Below are 19,301 nucleotides of genomic sequence, written 5' to 3'. Positions count from 1 at the left end.
TTGATACTTTTTTTAAATTACAATACATATTTTTTTTTCTCTCTTTCAATAGAAATTATTGATTTAAAAAATTGTATAGGTAATTTGAAACCTATCTAATAATGTAAAGAAGTGAGCACTATAAATTCAGTATACTTAACGAATAACCACTTGGCTATCAAATATGAATATTTAATAAGTGTGTAAATTATACCTGACTTGAACATGTGTAGCTTTACACTTTTACAATAAGGCGATGCATTACAATTAGAACTTAGTCGTTATTATACAGATTATTATGTAAATTGCCTATATTTAACTCTTAAAAAAATAAAAATAAATTGACACATTGCTTTCATTTAAGTTTTATACTATAGAATGTTTAGATATACAAAATAATGATAGCCTTGATTTAATATTTTTATGATTGTTACTAAAATAGGTATCAATATTAATTGCGTTGTTGTTCCCTGTGTATTATATATAAGCCTAAAAATCAATATTCTTAAATATCATTAGAATTTTATTGTAAAATACATAACATGCTCAAGAAGATTTAATTTATTGTATACTTACTTAGTACCTACTATATATAATAATACTTTCAAAAACAGTATCTTTACTATTGCACTTTTAATAAAGACTTAGCAAACAAATTACACAATACTTAATGGATCTTTCATAAAACCCCTTGATTCATACTAAAAGTTATAGGAGAATTATACACGGAAAATTTTTTATACATGTCCATGAGCCTAATTCAAAATTCAAATGAGTAGTTTCTCAATTATTAAAATGTTTACACTTAAGATAAATGCTCTTGAAGATGAGTTTACGGAAATATAAAATAAATTAATATTAAATCTAGGTTTTATTTTTTATTATATTTAATTGAACCATTTTTACAAATTTTAATTACTAATACATTTTAATTGACTTATATGAATTACTAAAATTGTCAAATCGCCATTATAGCTCTCAAATTATCTTCCTAACCAACTTAACATATTGTCATGGACAATCTTTAGTATATACAAAATTAAATAGGTAGAAACTCAGAAACTGATTATTAAAATTTTAATTTTAAAACATCAAATGTTCAGAAAAATTATTCACTAAATAATTTATTGTAGAAAGCAGTTATCATTTGCAAAACAGAAGCTTGTTTATTTACAGCATAAATCTAAAGTAGTATAAAACATCACAAAAATTTAAAAACTTAGTTTTTAAAATATATTTAAAAATTTCAAAAATCAGATTTTGAATAATTGCATTATTTATATTATTGAAAAAGAAAAAAAAAGATGAGTATGTTTGATGAATCATTTTGTATGATATGTATGCGTTGATGACTTGATAATTTGATGGTTTTTTTTTATCAAAAAATGTAAGACTATTTATTTGGTATTCACAATATGTCATAATATGAATACAAATTGAGTATATTATACATTTTAAAATAATTACTTACAAAAATATTTGAATTGATAACTAAAAATAAAAATATTTTGCTTTGATATTTTATAGATATTAAAGTCTATTTAATATATATTATCAATAAAACACTTTATAATTAAAACCAGAAAAATAAAATTCATCACTTATGATGCTTAGATATTATTTTTGTTGACTGTTTTGTTATTAGAACAATCAGTAACAGAACATTTTTATCTTTTAACTGTAAAAAATATCAGGAATATTATAACACTTCAATAAGTGCGTATTAAAATAGAAAATTTATTTCTACAATCATTATTTTTTTTTAGAAAAGTCTATTTTAGATTTTATGAATTTACGTAGTGTAGTAGTTAGCTTTGTATCAATTAAAAAACAATACAATGGAAACTGTATTATTCAGTAAATAAAGAACCATAAAAGAATAGTATTGAAAATCTGGTGAGAATTTAATTGAAAAAACAAAAACAAGATGCAAGCCTATTATAAAAATTGAAAAATATAACAATATTTATGTAAGTGGTAGTTTTTTTGTTACTTCCCTGTTTATTTCATCAACTATTTGAACCTTATATATTGATAACAATCTCATATTTAGAATTGACTATTACATCATGCTATAACTATAATAAAATATTTTATAAGACTAACATTCTAGATTTCACTTCCCATCTCTATCTTCTTATAAATTTTCCATTTTGTTTTTGTATACCCTATAATTAATGAAAATAGTATATATTTCTCCAATCGTAGATTTTTAATAAATTAAAAAATATAATATAATAATATGTAATATATCTGTCTGTTTATACGTCTATAAACTATTTATTTATTTTTTAAACTTAATTTACATTAAAGCTTTATAATTCAACATCAATGGTAACTCTGTAAAACTGTTAGAGAAAAATGCATTTAATTAATAACAATTTTAAATTATCAATTAATTTAGTAATTAAGTTTTTATAATTCAATTTTTATTCTTTCTCCTAATCAATTAAAATAAAATTAGTTTGAACATCAATATTTAGGTACTTACATATCATATAACTCTTTGCAATCTACTTTGAAAATTGGATCATAATTTATAATAAGAATAAAGCATAGAAACAATTTTCATATAAAAGTATAAAGTTAAAACAAAAGTGTAATTTAATTTTAAATTGCGCATTATTAATAAAATAATGCATTGTAAAATTACCGAACTATCAATTCTAATAAACCCTAAGATACTTTTTCAAATATAAATACTTATAATTAATTTAATATTAAACTAAATAAAGAACAAGCGTCGAATATATTCAATTATAATTTTATTGGTATTATGACATAAATTTAAATATTTATTTTGTTCTTAATATACTAGTATAAACGCACGTAAATAGGTTATTAGTTTTAATTACAACTGATACAATGACAGAGTGATGTATACATTATGAGAATGACAGCATTAATCGTATAAACAAAATTCCAATATAATAATAATTTAATATACTTAATTAATAATCTGATAGTTCCTAAAATGTTCACGTATTTAAATATGCTGTCATACATCACATCATGTTATTTTCATATGACGTTACAATCTCGTCAATAGCTATTCTTTGGTATGTAAGACCGACAGCAGTAGTAGCCTAAAATCAAATAACATTTACAATAATGCAATGTATTTATTAGTTTCCTTCGTAAAATATCGTATCTTAACAGATTAATCTACCATGATTATTCATGTCAAAAGGATTACCCAAGAAAACATACTATAAATTTTGTCGTATACAAAATACATATATTCTAAAAATAAAAATTTTTGCAATAACGCTTATTTTAACAAAAAAGAAATTAAAAAAAATAATATCACTGTAAATTTGATATATATATTACCTTTCTTATAAGAATTTAATAAAATGTTTTTTTTTTTAGTTTGGTTTAAATAGTATACAAATAAAATGTTTAGCAACGTTAGTAAATATTGAATACAAATATTTGATAAATATTTAATATTGTTCTTGTTATAAAAATGAAATACTAAAATATTAATTTATTATATAATATTTTACAAGAATTCTTTATAATATCGTATCAATTGTTGTCAATTTTAATTAGTGGTGACATTTTAACAAAATACTGGAAAGTCTACCTTATTTTTTTAACTCTACAAAAGTGAACATTTTGAAATTAATTAAAAAACGTGACACTTTACTGATTTTAATTAAACAAAACAGCACTGTTAAAAAAAAAATACTTCTACTCTGTCTTCAATTAAAATATATCACCTTAAACATATTAAATAATTTTAAAACCAAGAAACACAATATTATTCTAATCTTCACTTATTCATATTCTATAATAACTTTATTTATTTGTTTAAAAATTGGTGCAGTACCTATTCACAAAATAGTTAATTAAATATTATATAATTTTATATTTTATTATATAAATTTAGTGTGAAATCACAAAATCACCAAAAACAATTAGATGACATGATGGAAGTGACACTATAATAGTGTGTGTTGGTCTTTATACTATATAATATATATATATATATTTTTTTTTTTGGAGATCACGTTTACAATATCTTCGTTGTATACGTTGTGCAGAATTATCTGGGAAAGTTAAAAATTAAAAATTATATACTTATGGATTTAGTATCTTTAGTGCCAAGTTGAATTTTTTATGGTGAACAAGACCAATTAGAGTGTAGAAATTCTTAGGTCATTATGAAGATTGTGATTTCGTGACATACACTACTACAGACCTTTAGTTAATGAACGTAAGCTAATTGGTTGGAAGAATTGAAACAAATTATTAAAATCATAGAATTAAACGAAGAGTTTTTGAAAAATAAGGAAGTAGAGTAATTATTCAATAGGACAAAAGGAGATTTAGAAATTCGTCTGAATTATGAATAAAGATAATAACAGTGTTTCCAATAATGATGGTTGTAAAATAAACGGAGGATAGAAATGTAGTCATAAAGATGTATGTAGGATGTATAATAATTGATTCTTACAGTAACTGTTTTATGATTCAATTTGTTATTAAGCCGTGTCTAGTCTCTTATTATTGAAAAATTTCTTGATGATAAGTTAAGTATTAATTATAGGATATACTGGTATATTTAGTAAATAATAATATTAGTAGTATTTGAAATAAAAAGTATTCAACATGTTCACTCTCAAGTATATCCGGATAGGGAATAATAGTTGAATTTAGAATCAAGACAAATTGTCAAAGAAACTATCTGTGTTAACACAAATAATTATCATCATTCATCATATTGACTTTATGCTTTGTAATAAAATGTACTCAAACAATTATATAACTATAACTATACAACTCATAATAACTATTTATCAAACTAATATTTTATATTAAAATTTTTTCATTTAAACTATTTTTTTTCCGTGAGTAAGAATTAATTAAAATTTACCTCATTTGGTTGACCTTAATTTTTAAATGAAAACATATTTTAAAATAAAAAAATAAATACAATCATTTAAAAAAATTTGAGATGAAAATCGGTGCAATAATAAAAATCAATATGAACATTTAAATAAAACTTAAAACTTCGCATTTTAAATCAATTTAACCTTTGATAAATAAATTTAACGTGATGTTTTTACAATATAGGTTAAGATTTACTTATTTATACACTAAATCTAAGTTATAAGTTTCATAAAAATTAATTTTAATATGTGAATAATACAATTTTATTAATTTTAGCCTTATGGAACTTTCTAAATTAGTTTTAGAAATGTATTACATATTTGTATCACAATTTTTTAAACTTTCTAAAAAAATATTAACCAAGCAATCATAAATTTTCATTTACCTAAATTAAAGCACAATATTAAAAAAGTAAACTGTAAACATAAAACGACAAAATATATAGGTTATACCATTAATTAATTATATTTTTAATTAAAAAGTATCCCTACTCCACTCTTAACTAATGAATAATAATTCAAACATTTTCATTTTTTTTAAACCTACATATAATATTTCAATATAATAATAAGGCGTTTTAACTCGTATACATATCCGCTTGCTCTCGTAACATATTAATACACACAGTAATAATGCATTTATTAAATCTCGTGTAAGTTTGCGGTACTCCTATTTCCGTATCCAGCTTAAATTTTAAATCTTACAAAAGTATCTATTATAATACTTAATAAAAATTAATGATTCAACTTATTAATTAAGTATATAAACATTAACATAATATTATATATTATTTATAAATCGACTTTCATCTCTCTCTCAATTTGTAACAAATGTGACCACACAAATGCATATTATTTAAACATAATCAACTACTAGAAATAAATAAAAACAATTATAACTTTATTATATAGTAAAAAATATATCTTAAGTTCATATTTAATTATTTATCACACTTTTACTTAATTCTTATAAATAGATATAAAATTACATGGTAATTGATTTCACAAATATTTCAAATTTTAAAATAATATCATTTTTATTTTACTTATTTAATTTTATATGACCTAAATATTAATTGAATTAATAGTAACTAAATAGTAAATACTTAAGTATTTAAGTTACTATTTATACATAAATATTATAATAATTATAACTTCAACTTTTTTTACTTTTTACTTTTTCTGGCAAGCCAGTAAAAAGTTTTCGTGGTATGATTTATTCAAACAACTAATTTCCAACTAACGACCAGTTAAGAAGTTTCCTCCCTTTTTATCTTCTAGCTTTAAAATAATATATGTTTTAAAAAAAATACGTAAAAAACACAAGTCTTAAATATAATGACTAGTCTCAGGTGCAGTGTTTGTTAAAAAAAATTAGAGAATTTTTTTTTACTTTCATGTTCTAGCATATTATTATAATGATGGTAATTGATTACAAATTTACATTTCTTTTGAGTTTCTTCTACTTTATTGTTTATTGTCAATTTATGCACTTTTCATCTCTTTAATAAACTCTACTTTGTCGAAAAATTAATTAAATCATGTATTTATCTTGTTATTTTCAATATCACTGAAATGTTAAAAACAAATACATAATAAGTATAATTTTTATTGAAAAGATATTAAAGACTTTTTAAATATGATAAAATAATTTAATTGAATTATAGAAAACTGTTAATTGAATAATTAATGGCAATTACGTTGAAACCAAATTTGACGTAGTTAATAACTATAAAGTAATAACTATAATTTATATAGTACATAACACAGTAATTTTATTAATAAGCACCATTTTTGTTTTTTTTTAAGATTTAACAAAGTACAATTCATTTTTTTAATTTTTTAATTCTAAAAATATTATTTATTCAAAAAATCAGAGAATTTGCTTTGCTGTATAAAAGGTTTTGCGTATATAGTCATAGAATAAGTCACTGTAATTTGAATTCTAGATTAAATCATTGTAAGCAAAGTTAATTATAAATAGTGACGGTATGTAGTCCCAATTTTTAATAATATTTTATAACACCTATGTTAAAATTACTATAAGTAATTTATTTTTCTAATAATACCACTATAGGTTGAACTAATTTATACCAAAAATAGATCACATATTTATAGTAGTTATTATAATATTTCATATAAAATTACTTGTTGTTATTCAGTTTAAATAATTTATATTATGTCAATATTAACGAACCACGGAAGGGTAAAAATAGGTTAGTGGTATAAATAGTTTAAAATTAATCTAAATACTTTGAAAGTTTCTTAGTATATAGTGAATTATAATATACGTGTTCAAAATTGATATAAATATTTAGGGATTTTCATTCTTCATATAAATTATATATTTTATATTTTTTTTTTTATTTTTTTTTTTTATTAGGTAAAAGAAAATATACAACTATACAAAATTTTGCACAAAAAGTATTAATGATGTAGATGGTTTACATATCGTGAAAAAGGCATGATGTAGGAGGGCTCCCAATGGAGCTACTCACTTAAGGGAATTTTTTTTTTTCTGGAGAAAATAGTAAATTATATTTTTAGTAATATTTTTTAGATAATAATAAAATAACAAACACTGTTTGAGGATAAATCGTTATTGCATGTTTGAATATCCAATATATACAATATTTGAAATTTAAATACTTATTTCTTTTTATGCATAAGAAATAACTGAATTTTTATTTTCCATATTTTTTAATTCTTTTACGAAAAACTTATGAAGTTAGTTATATTAATAACTAACAAAATTTAAAAATTAAAATATAAAAAATTTAAATTTTCATTATGTCTGTTATCATGTATTGTGTGTTTGCCAATTTAGGAAACTTTAAATTTCTCGACCGGATTAAATTGGAATAAATTTAATTTTTTTTTACAATTTAGTGGTATATAAATATACATTTATAAATAAATTTCAAAATTTTTATCATTTCAATATACAAATGCCCAATAAAAATATTATTTTTATTTTTGAATAGCAACACCTATTTTAAACACTATATTCGGATAGGCCTAATTCTTCTAAGTAATTTTGATGTACCTATCAACTATGACTCTAAATTAAAAATTGACTGAATAAAAGCCATTTGCTTTTTAATAAATAAATACATTTTTATATTTAATTTAATTGCATTTAAAATCATTTTTAATTATTTATTATTAGTTAATTTTTGAATATTTTTACGTATTTTTTTTTTTCACGTGTTATACTAAGATTTACATAATGTAAATAAGGTATACATACATATCGTACATTTGTTTATTAAATATAATTTTTAACAGTTATTTTATAACTAAACAATTTATTAAAGAAATTGTTCAAAGTTTCCTTCATTATTTTCTACGCATAATTGAAATCGTTGTAGACATCCTATATTGGTTGCTGACATTATTTGACTTTCAGTTATGTTATTACATAATACACACAACCACGATTTTGTTTTTTAAATTTGCAAGACTGACTGATGGATCTTTATAAAATATTCTTTCTAAATTCCCTATAAAAAAAAATCAAATGAAGTAATATCTGAAGATCTTGCTGGTCATTGAATGAGTCTTATATTTAATACAAGTATAAAAAAAAAAAAATACGTAAAAACATTCAAAAATTAACCAATAATAAATAATTATAAATGATTTTATACACTTAAATTAATCATAAAAATGTATTTATTTATTTAAAAATTAATTGACTTTTATTCAGTCAATTTTTAATTTAAAACCCTAGTTGATACATCAAAATTACTTTAAAAAATTAGGCTTATCCGAATATAGTGTTCAAAATAGATATTGCTATTCAAAAATAAAATATTTAAACGGTAGTTTCTCAGACTATAAATGATTTTAGTACTTACATTAATAAAATACCTATAAATATCGATTCCTCTATGTATTATGTCTTATATAAATGTTATTATACCTATATAAAACAGTTAATTTTATTATAAGCCGTTTTATAAACTATTATTCTCTTGGATGATAAAAATAATAATATTTCTTGATTTTTATCATAAATAAAATAATTATGTTTTTATTATTAAATAATTTTCGGTGCATTGTAAATGAAAAACTTCATTTAACAAATTATAGTCGATATTTTTTCAGTTATTAAATAATTCTGATTGATTCCGTAATTAAAAGCTACTTTAAATAGAATATTATTAAACCTATTGTAATAAAAAAATCTCAGAAGAACCATATTGTAATAAATGATAATGATTAAAAAATACTTTGTATACAAGCATGGATGGATTTAAAAATGTTCCACCCTATACCAAATAAAATTTACCACAACATTAATTAACTTATTAGTTTTTTCTTTTGAATGTTGTTTTTATTAAGATCTATCTAACTTTTATCTGTTCGTATACCTAATGTATTGCGTAAAATTAAAATAAATATTAAATTATATTTTAGTCTATTATATTCTATAATATCAATATGCTCACTAAAAACTAGTAAATGCCACTATTGTTAGTTACTCATCAGTAATCTCTCTAAATCACTGGTTCTCAAACTGGAAGGGCGTGCCCTCCTTGGGGAGCGTGTACACGTTTCTGGAGAGGCTTAAAAAATTACTACGAAAAAAATTTTTATTTTAAAACGTACAGAAAATAAAAGTAATTGACTGATTCCTTTTATCCGTTATCGGGTATCAATAACGGATAACCGATAAATTACCATCAACAAAAAAATAGACATTCCGAATATTGTATAGTTTATTTGTAAAGCACACGAAAAAAAAGTGATTGATTTTTTTTAATTTATAGAAGGGGGGAGCGAGATTTTTGAAAATCTACAAAGAGGGCGAAGAATAGAAGAGGTTGGGAACCAATGCTCTAAATAATTCGCATGTACGTGTATACTTATCGGTGGACAGACAATTCAGTATTAAACAGAAAATATCGTACTGATATCAACCCAACAAATCAAACGTTTATATAACGTATAGTATTGTATCTTAGTATCTATATATTCTATAAACAATCAGATAAGCTATAATTATCGCCATCATCAATGACTTCCTGAGAAAAAATAAGTATTAGTTTGCTAAAAATAAACCGTTCAAAATTTTGAAATATTAAAATAATTGAAATAAATGATGTATTTATTACATAAAAACAAAATAAATATTCGACACAGTTTTTCCACCCAATGTGGCTGCATAATTTACAGTGTCTTAAATCCACCTCTATATATAAGTTACATTATTTGAATATTTTGAACACTATGTCTCAAAATCGTATCTTATTTTGTATACAATTAATTAATAATACATACATAGATTTTTAATCTTAATTTTAGAATTCTATCATATTAAACAAATTTTTACTGTGACGTAGAGTCAAAAATGTAAGACTATGTTAGGATATTTTAAATTGATGAATGTTTATTATTGAACCACGAGTGTTTTACATATTCGTGGATCATAGTATGACAATATGCTATGAATCATAAATTAAAAGTTCAATATTAAAATACTCTGATTATTATGTTTAAACAGTTATTTTTAATTATTTCTACTTATTAAAATGAAAAGGAAAATATTAAGGCTACTGAAATAAAATGTTTAGAACAATAATTGTTTAAATTTAATTGTTGTTTTTTTTTTTTTTTTTTTTATATCTATCTTATTTTAACAATTTTTACAGGCACACAACCAACTAGTTGCTATGCTGGAGAAAGACAATTTTGTTGTAGATGACACGCAAAACATAGCTGGTGATGTATCTCTGCCGATCAAAAAACTTCAAGAAAAAGATATTCGTATAATTTTGGGTAATTTCAATGAAACTTGGGCGAGAAAAGTATTTTGTGAAGCCTACAGGTATAATAATACATGATTTATTAAAACTACTGAAAATTCATTGACTTTTCAAATGTTTCTCAATTAATTAAACCTCCGCTAATTCAGGGTCGGTATGGTTGGTGGCAAATACCAATGGCTTATAATGGGTACTTATGGTCCAACTTGGTGGAATGAAATGAGAGCGCCTTGTCCTGTGAAACATTTGAGTGCGGCACTGGACGGATGCATACTTACAGATTACCTGCCTCTATCCACTACAGGGGAAATCACTGTGTCCGGAATAGTGAGTAATGTGTTTATTATCTTTGTTAATCACGGACGGTAATTACTTATAATCTGTAAAATATTTTTTTTAATCATTAATTATCATAATAGTTTTTAAAATACTTCTATACAAAATTTACCTTTATTTTCATAAAAACCAATTTCAATTTCAATTATTAGGTAATCTAAATAATATTTTATGGGATGTGTATACAATTTGAGAAAAAACCGACATAAAACATTATAGTAATATTATTACTATAGTTATTTAAGTTTTATTACACTATAAAAGGATAGTTATTAAATTAATATCAAACATTAATTATTGCGAATAAATGATAATATTTTTTTAAAACTTCTGTTTATAAACGTGTATTGTAAATTAAATCACTATCATCAACTTTTGATTTTTTTTAATTTCAACCTATATGTTTTATATTATAATCTAAAGCAAAATACTTTTTCTTATAACTTTGATGTTTATTAATTAAATTAAATATTGAACAATATTTATAATGATTTTTATTTTTAAATAAGCATTTTGAGTTCATCAAAAATGTTAGTTCTCCCATTAGGTACTATAATTAATTATAATGAAAGTAAAAAATAACTATTAATTTAATATTCGATATTTAAATGCAAAATATTTTAGAAAAGCTATTTGTTAGGTTATTGAATAAAACATTATGTAGCTTAAAATTAGCTAACATTTTAGACCCCGTTTATTATTATTTATCTGAGTATTTTTCAGTAATGTAATAACAACTTTCCAATCGCTTAAGATTTTTTTATTTTTTTTTTGGAACCTTGAATAAATAAAAATTAAACACCAACGGTTTAATGCTATATATATCTTTAATACAATAAAAACAACTTTAATTTTAATAGTGTATGTTTGAGTATTATTGCATCCATATACCCTTTGAATCTGTGAAAATAAAAAAAATATTTTTTTAAGTCATTGTGATAAATATAAACGACAGAGACAACAAAACCGTTGTGACTTCTGATGTAAAATAGATATAACGACAAAAAATGTCTTATCGCGTTTTTAGAATTTTCCGTGTAATTAACTCCTCTGCACTGTACTATAACCAACAATCGTCCAACACCACCTCTGTCGTCATGGGTATAGTAGCGGCTTTGTTACTTACGTTTCCCAGGAAATGAAATGAAAAAATAAAAATAAAATAATTTACTTCTTCTACAGAGGGAAACCAAGATGCTGGGCGGATAGGGCAAGAAACTATTAAGAAGGAAAAAAAGTTGGCCTTCTTTCAGGCGACGACTAAAGCGAATGCGATGCTAATGACCGTGGAAATTATTTACTTCGTAGCCCTTAAAACAACGATCGCCACCCTTTTTCTTTAGTGTAGTTTTAACAATGTAAATAACGACTTTGACTGATGTGAAGGCGTCTTTAACAGACATGTTATTTTCTCTAGAATATTTCGCTCACATCACCCAAAAAATCTCGTTTAAACGATACATTTTCATTAAATTATACTTGAATTACTTTTTTATATATTTTTATGTAAAATGCAGATAATTTCTATTGATAAATCAATTTGTTTTGTAAACACTTAATGTAAAAATAATAAGTTTAGATAATATGACTTACCAATTTTAATCACATTTTTATTTTTTATTTATAACTATACCTAAATTCTGTTTAATATTTTTTAAAGTAATATTTCCTAATTCCTATTTTTTGATCTATTGTTATAAATTAGGCATCAGCCTAAAATAAAATCCTTCAATTGAAAATTTGCTATAATTAATTTAAAAAATATATATAATATAAATATTTTATATATATATGTATACATATTTATATATATTTATATCTTATATAAATCAACAAGTACCTATACAATTACAATACATTAAAAATACGATATCGTATTGCTAAGAGTTAAATTACATAAATAGGATAAATTAAATTTGTATACTCGAATTCTCACATGGTCGTAAATAATTGTCAATATTATCGCATTTTCAGTAGTTTTTAAAATATTATCTCATGGATTTACATTCTTTGTAGACATAGACATTGATTACCTATAATTATTATAGATTTGTATTGTTCAATGAATATCGTTAAATTAATCACCTAGTGGTAATTAATGTTTTTAGCCTCATCACATATTTGAACAATTTTAATGATGGAAAACAAATCATCTTTATTCTCCAGAGCTATAAATTTAATAATTTAATAATAAATCATACATTATATTACACTAAAAAATAAATTCAATTAATATGAATGAAATAAAATAATTAAAACAATTAAATTACCGAAGATAACACGTTGACATACATACATTTTTCTAACCTACAAATGCAATGAAAAGATTAAGACATAATATTATATTTATATGTCATAAGGTCTAAGAATTAGGTTGGTAATAATATCCATATTATTTCATTCAGTAAATAAACAATAAATGTATCCTACTAAATATACTTACATAGCTGATTTGATTAAAATTAGTACTAATTATAATTATATTTAATGTGGATTTTTCATTAAAGTTGTCAAAATATTATTAGAGTATCCATATACAATCATAATTAGAAAATTGCATACAATTAGCACTCACTTCTTATTCAACAATTTTGCAAGACATTAGTTAATGAGTCTTTAGAGAAACAGCCACAATTTTGTTAAGTAGAAAATGTATAAACAAGATTTGAATTGCACGTGCATAGTAAAATATCTTGCTATATTTTAATAGCAAATTTGACATTGTACATAAGAAATATTTAAATGTATTCCTGGCTATTCCCCAAGTACATACCCGCAAGATTCTATTCAATTCCTGACAATTATTTATGCTCTGCAAAACACGCGGAATACCTTTCCTCCTTTACTCTATATTCAGTTCTGCTATACAATGTAAAATGTTTGAAAAATGGTTGGGATATTTTTATTTCCCGTCAAACCAAATTTTTCTTTTGTACACATTTTTCTTTTATGCTCGTTTATTTAATTATTTGATTATCGATAAATAGATAAACCATTGAATATAAAACCACAGTACATTCTTATATATGAAAAATAAAATCAAATAACCAATTCATACAATTTCTACAGTTCAGTATATTTGTAGTTTTAAGTAAGACGTAATTAAAAATATTTTATACATAATAATATAATACCCTTGATTTTGTTTGAATAAAATCCATTTTACACAGTTAACACAAAATAATAATAAATTTAATTTGTGTATTAATACTCAAAACGTAATTCCTACTGTTTATATTTTGTTTATATACTTAATTGATTAAACCTTTTTATAATATTATACTATATTTATACGTACCAATAAATAGAACGGTATATTCATATATACTTATTAGTTATTTGTACACAATGAAAATTACAATGAGTATGGTCTTAATTTCCAGTTTCTTATTAGATAGGTATATGAATATTAAATTAACACAATACTTATATCGAATATTTTAATTTAAAATGCATCATGTTAATTAAATAAAAAAAAAACAGCTTAATTCTCTTAAGACACTAACTTAAAACTTGTTACATAATTTGTTTAAATTAATTTCAATAACTATAAAATGTGTGCTTATTACTAACAATTTAAGGGTAATATTTTATACTTAAGTTTCTCTTACAATTATTATAAATAATACAAAAAATAATTAAAACTGTCATAAAATGCCAACAAAATTACTCATTTCTCAATTGCCATTATTAATTATTATTAAATGTAAATACTGTTTTAAATTCCGAGTGGAACAATTAATATAATATATGTTTTATAATGACATTTACTTCAAATATATATATATATTGTGACTTTCGTCTCCATTTGGCGCAGTAAAAATATTTTCATTTTTGACAGTGATTTTTGAAAGTAAATTGAACCTAGTTACTTAATGCTTTTTAGAGTCAGAAATAACAGATTCTTTGTACTTTTCAAAATAATCGGTAAAATAAAATAAAAAAGATGGAAAAACGAGAATATTTACAGAAAGCTTCTTTTTAACAAAATCTATATATTTTTTTTTTTCATTATTCTTCAAAAATTATCAACCTAAACTTTTCACTGTATATTTATTTTAACGTTTCTTAGATGTATAATTTAAGAAAAATTATAATATTATATAATATTATGATAATTTATAGTAAAATATACGCGATATTTTGGTAAATTCAAGTTAAACGTATATATCATATCATGTTACTAATAGTAATATAAATCTATTGTTAAATATATCAATTATAAAATATCGCTATAGAAATAAGACTAACACATTATAATGTCTGCTAAAAATCGTTTATTTTTTTTATACAATAATTTATCATTGAATTCAAATATTATATATCAATTACAGTTTTCTATTACTGCATGACGAAATACACCCAATACTTATTATACAGCAGAGCTATTCCCCTAAGTTGTTTTTTATTTTGTTCTTAAATTTAAATTTACATTTACATTTTTAAGATGATTTCTCTAATTTTAAATGTGTTATGAAATTAAAAACGACATTCACTAATGAGCTTAACAGGTAACATGTTGCCCAAATCTTAAAAAGAAATTAGATAATTAATTTTGATCTTTTGTTTTATATTCGACTATATCACATACAATATACTATTGAAATGAAAATAAAACCTAAAATTTTAACAATAGAATATTATAATATATAGCATTATAAGTATATTGTACATACGTGAAATTAAAATAATAAATAATGCAGTGTTGTGTGGTGGTATTTTTTAAAAATTATTAATCAAAAGCTTTTAACTGTAAGCTTTACATATTTTTTTGATAGATAGAATAAAAATTAAATGAACGCTATTGTCAAGTACTGTTAAAACTATAATAGAGTTTTCAGGAAGATTATATTCCTAGCGGGTATTATTGTTACAATCCATCGTATTCATTTATAAATATTACAACTAAATAAAGTGATGTACACATAAATAGCGGGTACCTTATAAATTATAAAATACATTAGCCATAAATTTAAAAGAAGCTACTTATTTAGGAGGTATGTGTAATAATTTTTGTGTTCAAAAATCAATTGACTAAATCTTATTTATCTATAAATGATTTGTTATTGTTAATTTGAATAGACATTTTAATTTAATAAATGCTTAATATTATTAATGCTCACACGTAACACTATAGCTAATCAAGTTTCATAAATGTAGCTTATCTCTACAAAATGTTTGTTTGTGTATATATATATATATATACGCCATACGAGGATATTTTTTTCATTGTAAGCCTGCCTGTACAAATATTATACGGTTTAATTACTATTATTTTTTTAATAATCATATGATATCCAATTTTCAATGCATTTATTTTCTAAAAAAAAATACTTAAAAATATACTATTTTAATGAATCATAAGATATTAACTCAAATTTAACTTTTAAGAGTCACGCATAAAGAAATAAAATTTTAAGTATACCTAAAAAGTTTTTATTATAATGGTAATATTTAAAGTATTAAAATGTTAAATAAAAATAAATTTTCTCCAGGTTATAAAAAAAAGCTGCAAAATTATACAAATCGTGTGATGTTAATAATTTAAAATAAAAGAACTTTGTTAAGTGGTAATAACAATAAAACATTATTAATATCTAATGCGGTATAATATAAGTGACAGATTTAATTAGAAATGAAGAAGGACTACGAAAAGATTTTGAAATTAATAATTAGACAAAACAAATTAGTTACACTGAATGCAATTTAACGTATGATGAAATAAAATATTAATATAATATATTTTACATTATTGGTAAACTGGTAGCAATACACAGAGCAAGCGATGAAACGAGAATTCTCTTTGACATGCGTACCTAAATTTGACAACTGAAAGATTATTAAAATACATTTTTGAAGAGTTATCAACAAAATATATATGCGGTGGGACTTCGTAATAATACGGAATCGTTGTAAGATGACACACATGTCTGGAAATGGCATAAATACAGTGGCGTCAATTGGATGGTGTAAAGTGTTTAAAGTCCAATATTATTGCGATTAAGCCCACTTCTTTTTATGGTTGGCCTAAAAATAGATGAAATTCAGACAAGATGTGTGTGTATGTGGTCTGCAAAAAAATATTTGAATAAAAAAAAAAATGGAAATAACGCAACTGGATGAATGTATAGTAAATTATATATGTTACAGTTAAAACCCGAAATCCGTTGAAACTAGTTTTAACTAGTCAATACTAGTTTTCACAAATCCCTTTAGTCACTTCTAGTTTTAACTAGTTAAAACTAGAATTAACCGTAGGTTTAAATAAGTCAGTAAAAACTAGTTTTAACTAAAACACATATATTCGAACTCATACTACATAAAACGCACTCGACCACAGACCTTATATTTTTAAATATTGCACGGTAATTCCAAAAAATCATATTTTCCTCCGTGCAGCCGCAACAAAAGCATCAACGGGCTCAGGGCAAGGCTTTGTAAAATGCACTTGCAAAACATCCTGCGGAACAAATCGTTGTTTATGTAAAAAAAATAAAATTCAATGTAATTCTAAATGCCATGATAGTTTGTCCTGCCGAAATAAATAATATTATAAAAGTCTATATTTAATAATTACTTAATATGTACTAAATGTTTCTACTATTCCCTAATTAAAACTAGTTTTACCTATCAATATAAATAATACGGATTTTTACTAGATAATTCTAGTTTTCACTAATATAATATTTTAGACACAACTAATTCTAACTAAATAAAATAAATTAAAACTAGTTTTGACGGTGATAGTCTTAGTAAATTCTAGTTTTAACTAGTTAAAACTAGAAGTGACTAAAGGGATTTGTGAAAACTAGTATTGACTAGTTAAAACTAGTTTCGACGGATTTCGGGTTTTAACTGTAACATATACATTATGTTCATTATGAACATTATAATAGAAAAATATAAATATTGCGATGGTGTGAACCACTACCTTTACACTTTTACATTATAATTATTAGGTATACTTAACGTCGGTACTAGATTTTAAGACTTCATCAGTGATAATATTTGAGTTGAATAGGAGCCACTATACAATATCTCGGGTTCGCATAATTGGCCCGTGTTGGGTAATTGCATGACCACAAAAAATATTTTATTTTTATTTTGTACCACTTACACATATTTATAATACATAGTTATAATTTTAAAGTGTTTATTATTTTTACTATCACAATCTCCTGATGTAGTTATCACAAAATTTCCGCAAATAGTAATTTTCTAATCCTATAATCACATTTCTAGACTCCGCCGTAACTTATACAAGTGGCTTAAAAATATACCCAACGATATATTACGACTAGGCTAACACTTTAAAAAAAAATTGATTTCAAGATTGGTCACAACTTACAAGCGGTTCTAAAAGAGAATTTATTAACATCCAACCTTTTTAATCAATAGAATAAAATATATAATTATGGAGCTTACTGCCAATAAAATAAAATAACTGCAAATCCTCTCTTCTTCGATTTCTAAATAGATTTCTGGTATAACATTTTTATTATTGCACTACTATTCTATGGTGACTGATAACAAATTGAGTTTATGTGAACTTTCGGTATTATTGACCTATTTTAAAATTAATCTTAGTAATTGCAGCGAATACCTAGAATAATCAAAGTAAAATGGTATTTTTATTTAGGTGACAAAATTCCAATCGATTTAGTTAAACTCATGAATCGGAAATAAATATGTTCCGTCAAGTCTTTCAAACATATCAAAAAATATAACAAATTATTAGTATACAATTATAGTTATTATTGCGCTTAACTTCATTATCGATCCAAATCAATATCTTTTTTTTATTTATATTTTAATTAATACTATGTTGGGTGTTATTAAAGCTTTAAATAATAACTACTTAACTATAATAAATGTTGTAACAAAAAGTTCTTTATGTAGGTCAGTGGCGTATTTACGGATAGAGAGGAGAGGTATGAGGGATAGTCGGCCTTAGTTTTTTTTTTTTTACTGATTTAGGTATAATATTATTTTAAATATTTGTATTATTTTAAAATAATATCACAAAAATACAGAATACAATAAAATTATCGAAAGTGCTTCGAAAATATTTATACATGTATTAAACACTTGAAAAATTTGAAAATATAAATTTATACCCGTATGGAATATACAGCTAAATATGATTGAAAACGTTTTGTATTATAAAAATTGTCAACTGTTATTATTTATCAATATCAATCCGGCTATAACCATGCTTTTAATAATAATAAGCGTTTGATTGCTATTTTAAGGCTCGTAGATTTTATAAACTTTGTTTAAAGAACAGAAAATTAGATTTTGTATTACAGTCATATTG

The 19,301-nt window shown here is 22.8% G+C and overlaps 1 protein-coding gene across 3 annotated transcripts in view; it reads left to right on the top strand.

The window, feature by feature from the left end:
* LOC112591670 (gamma-aminobutyric acid type B receptor subunit 2-like) overlaps window positions 1-19,301 on the top strand; it is a 47,865-nt gene that overhangs the window by 8,972 nt on the left and 19,592 nt on the right. For all 3 annotated transcript variants that reach the window (XM_025335552.1, XM_025335551.1, XM_025335553.1), the window contains 2 exons: window positions 10,535-10,710; window positions 10,798-10,975. In XM_025335552.1, coding sequence (XP_025191337.1) covers window positions 10,535-10,710; window positions 10,798-10,975 — 354 coding nt within the window. The remainder of the gene's footprint in view (window positions 1-10,534; window positions 10,711-10,797; window positions 10,976-19,301) is intronic.

This window comes from Melanaphis sacchari, unplaced genomic scaffold (genome assembly GCF_002803265.2).
Source record: "Melanaphis sacchari strain LSU unplaced genomic scaffold, SCAv2.0 Contig141_pilon_pilon, whole genome shotgun sequence".
In the NCBI taxonomy this organism is placed as follows: Eukaryota; Metazoa; Arthropoda; class Insecta; order Hemiptera; family Aphididae; genus Melanaphis; species Melanaphis sacchari.
Note: the sequence above shows the minus strand (reverse complement) of the source record. Positions and strands in the feature narration are given on the sequence as shown.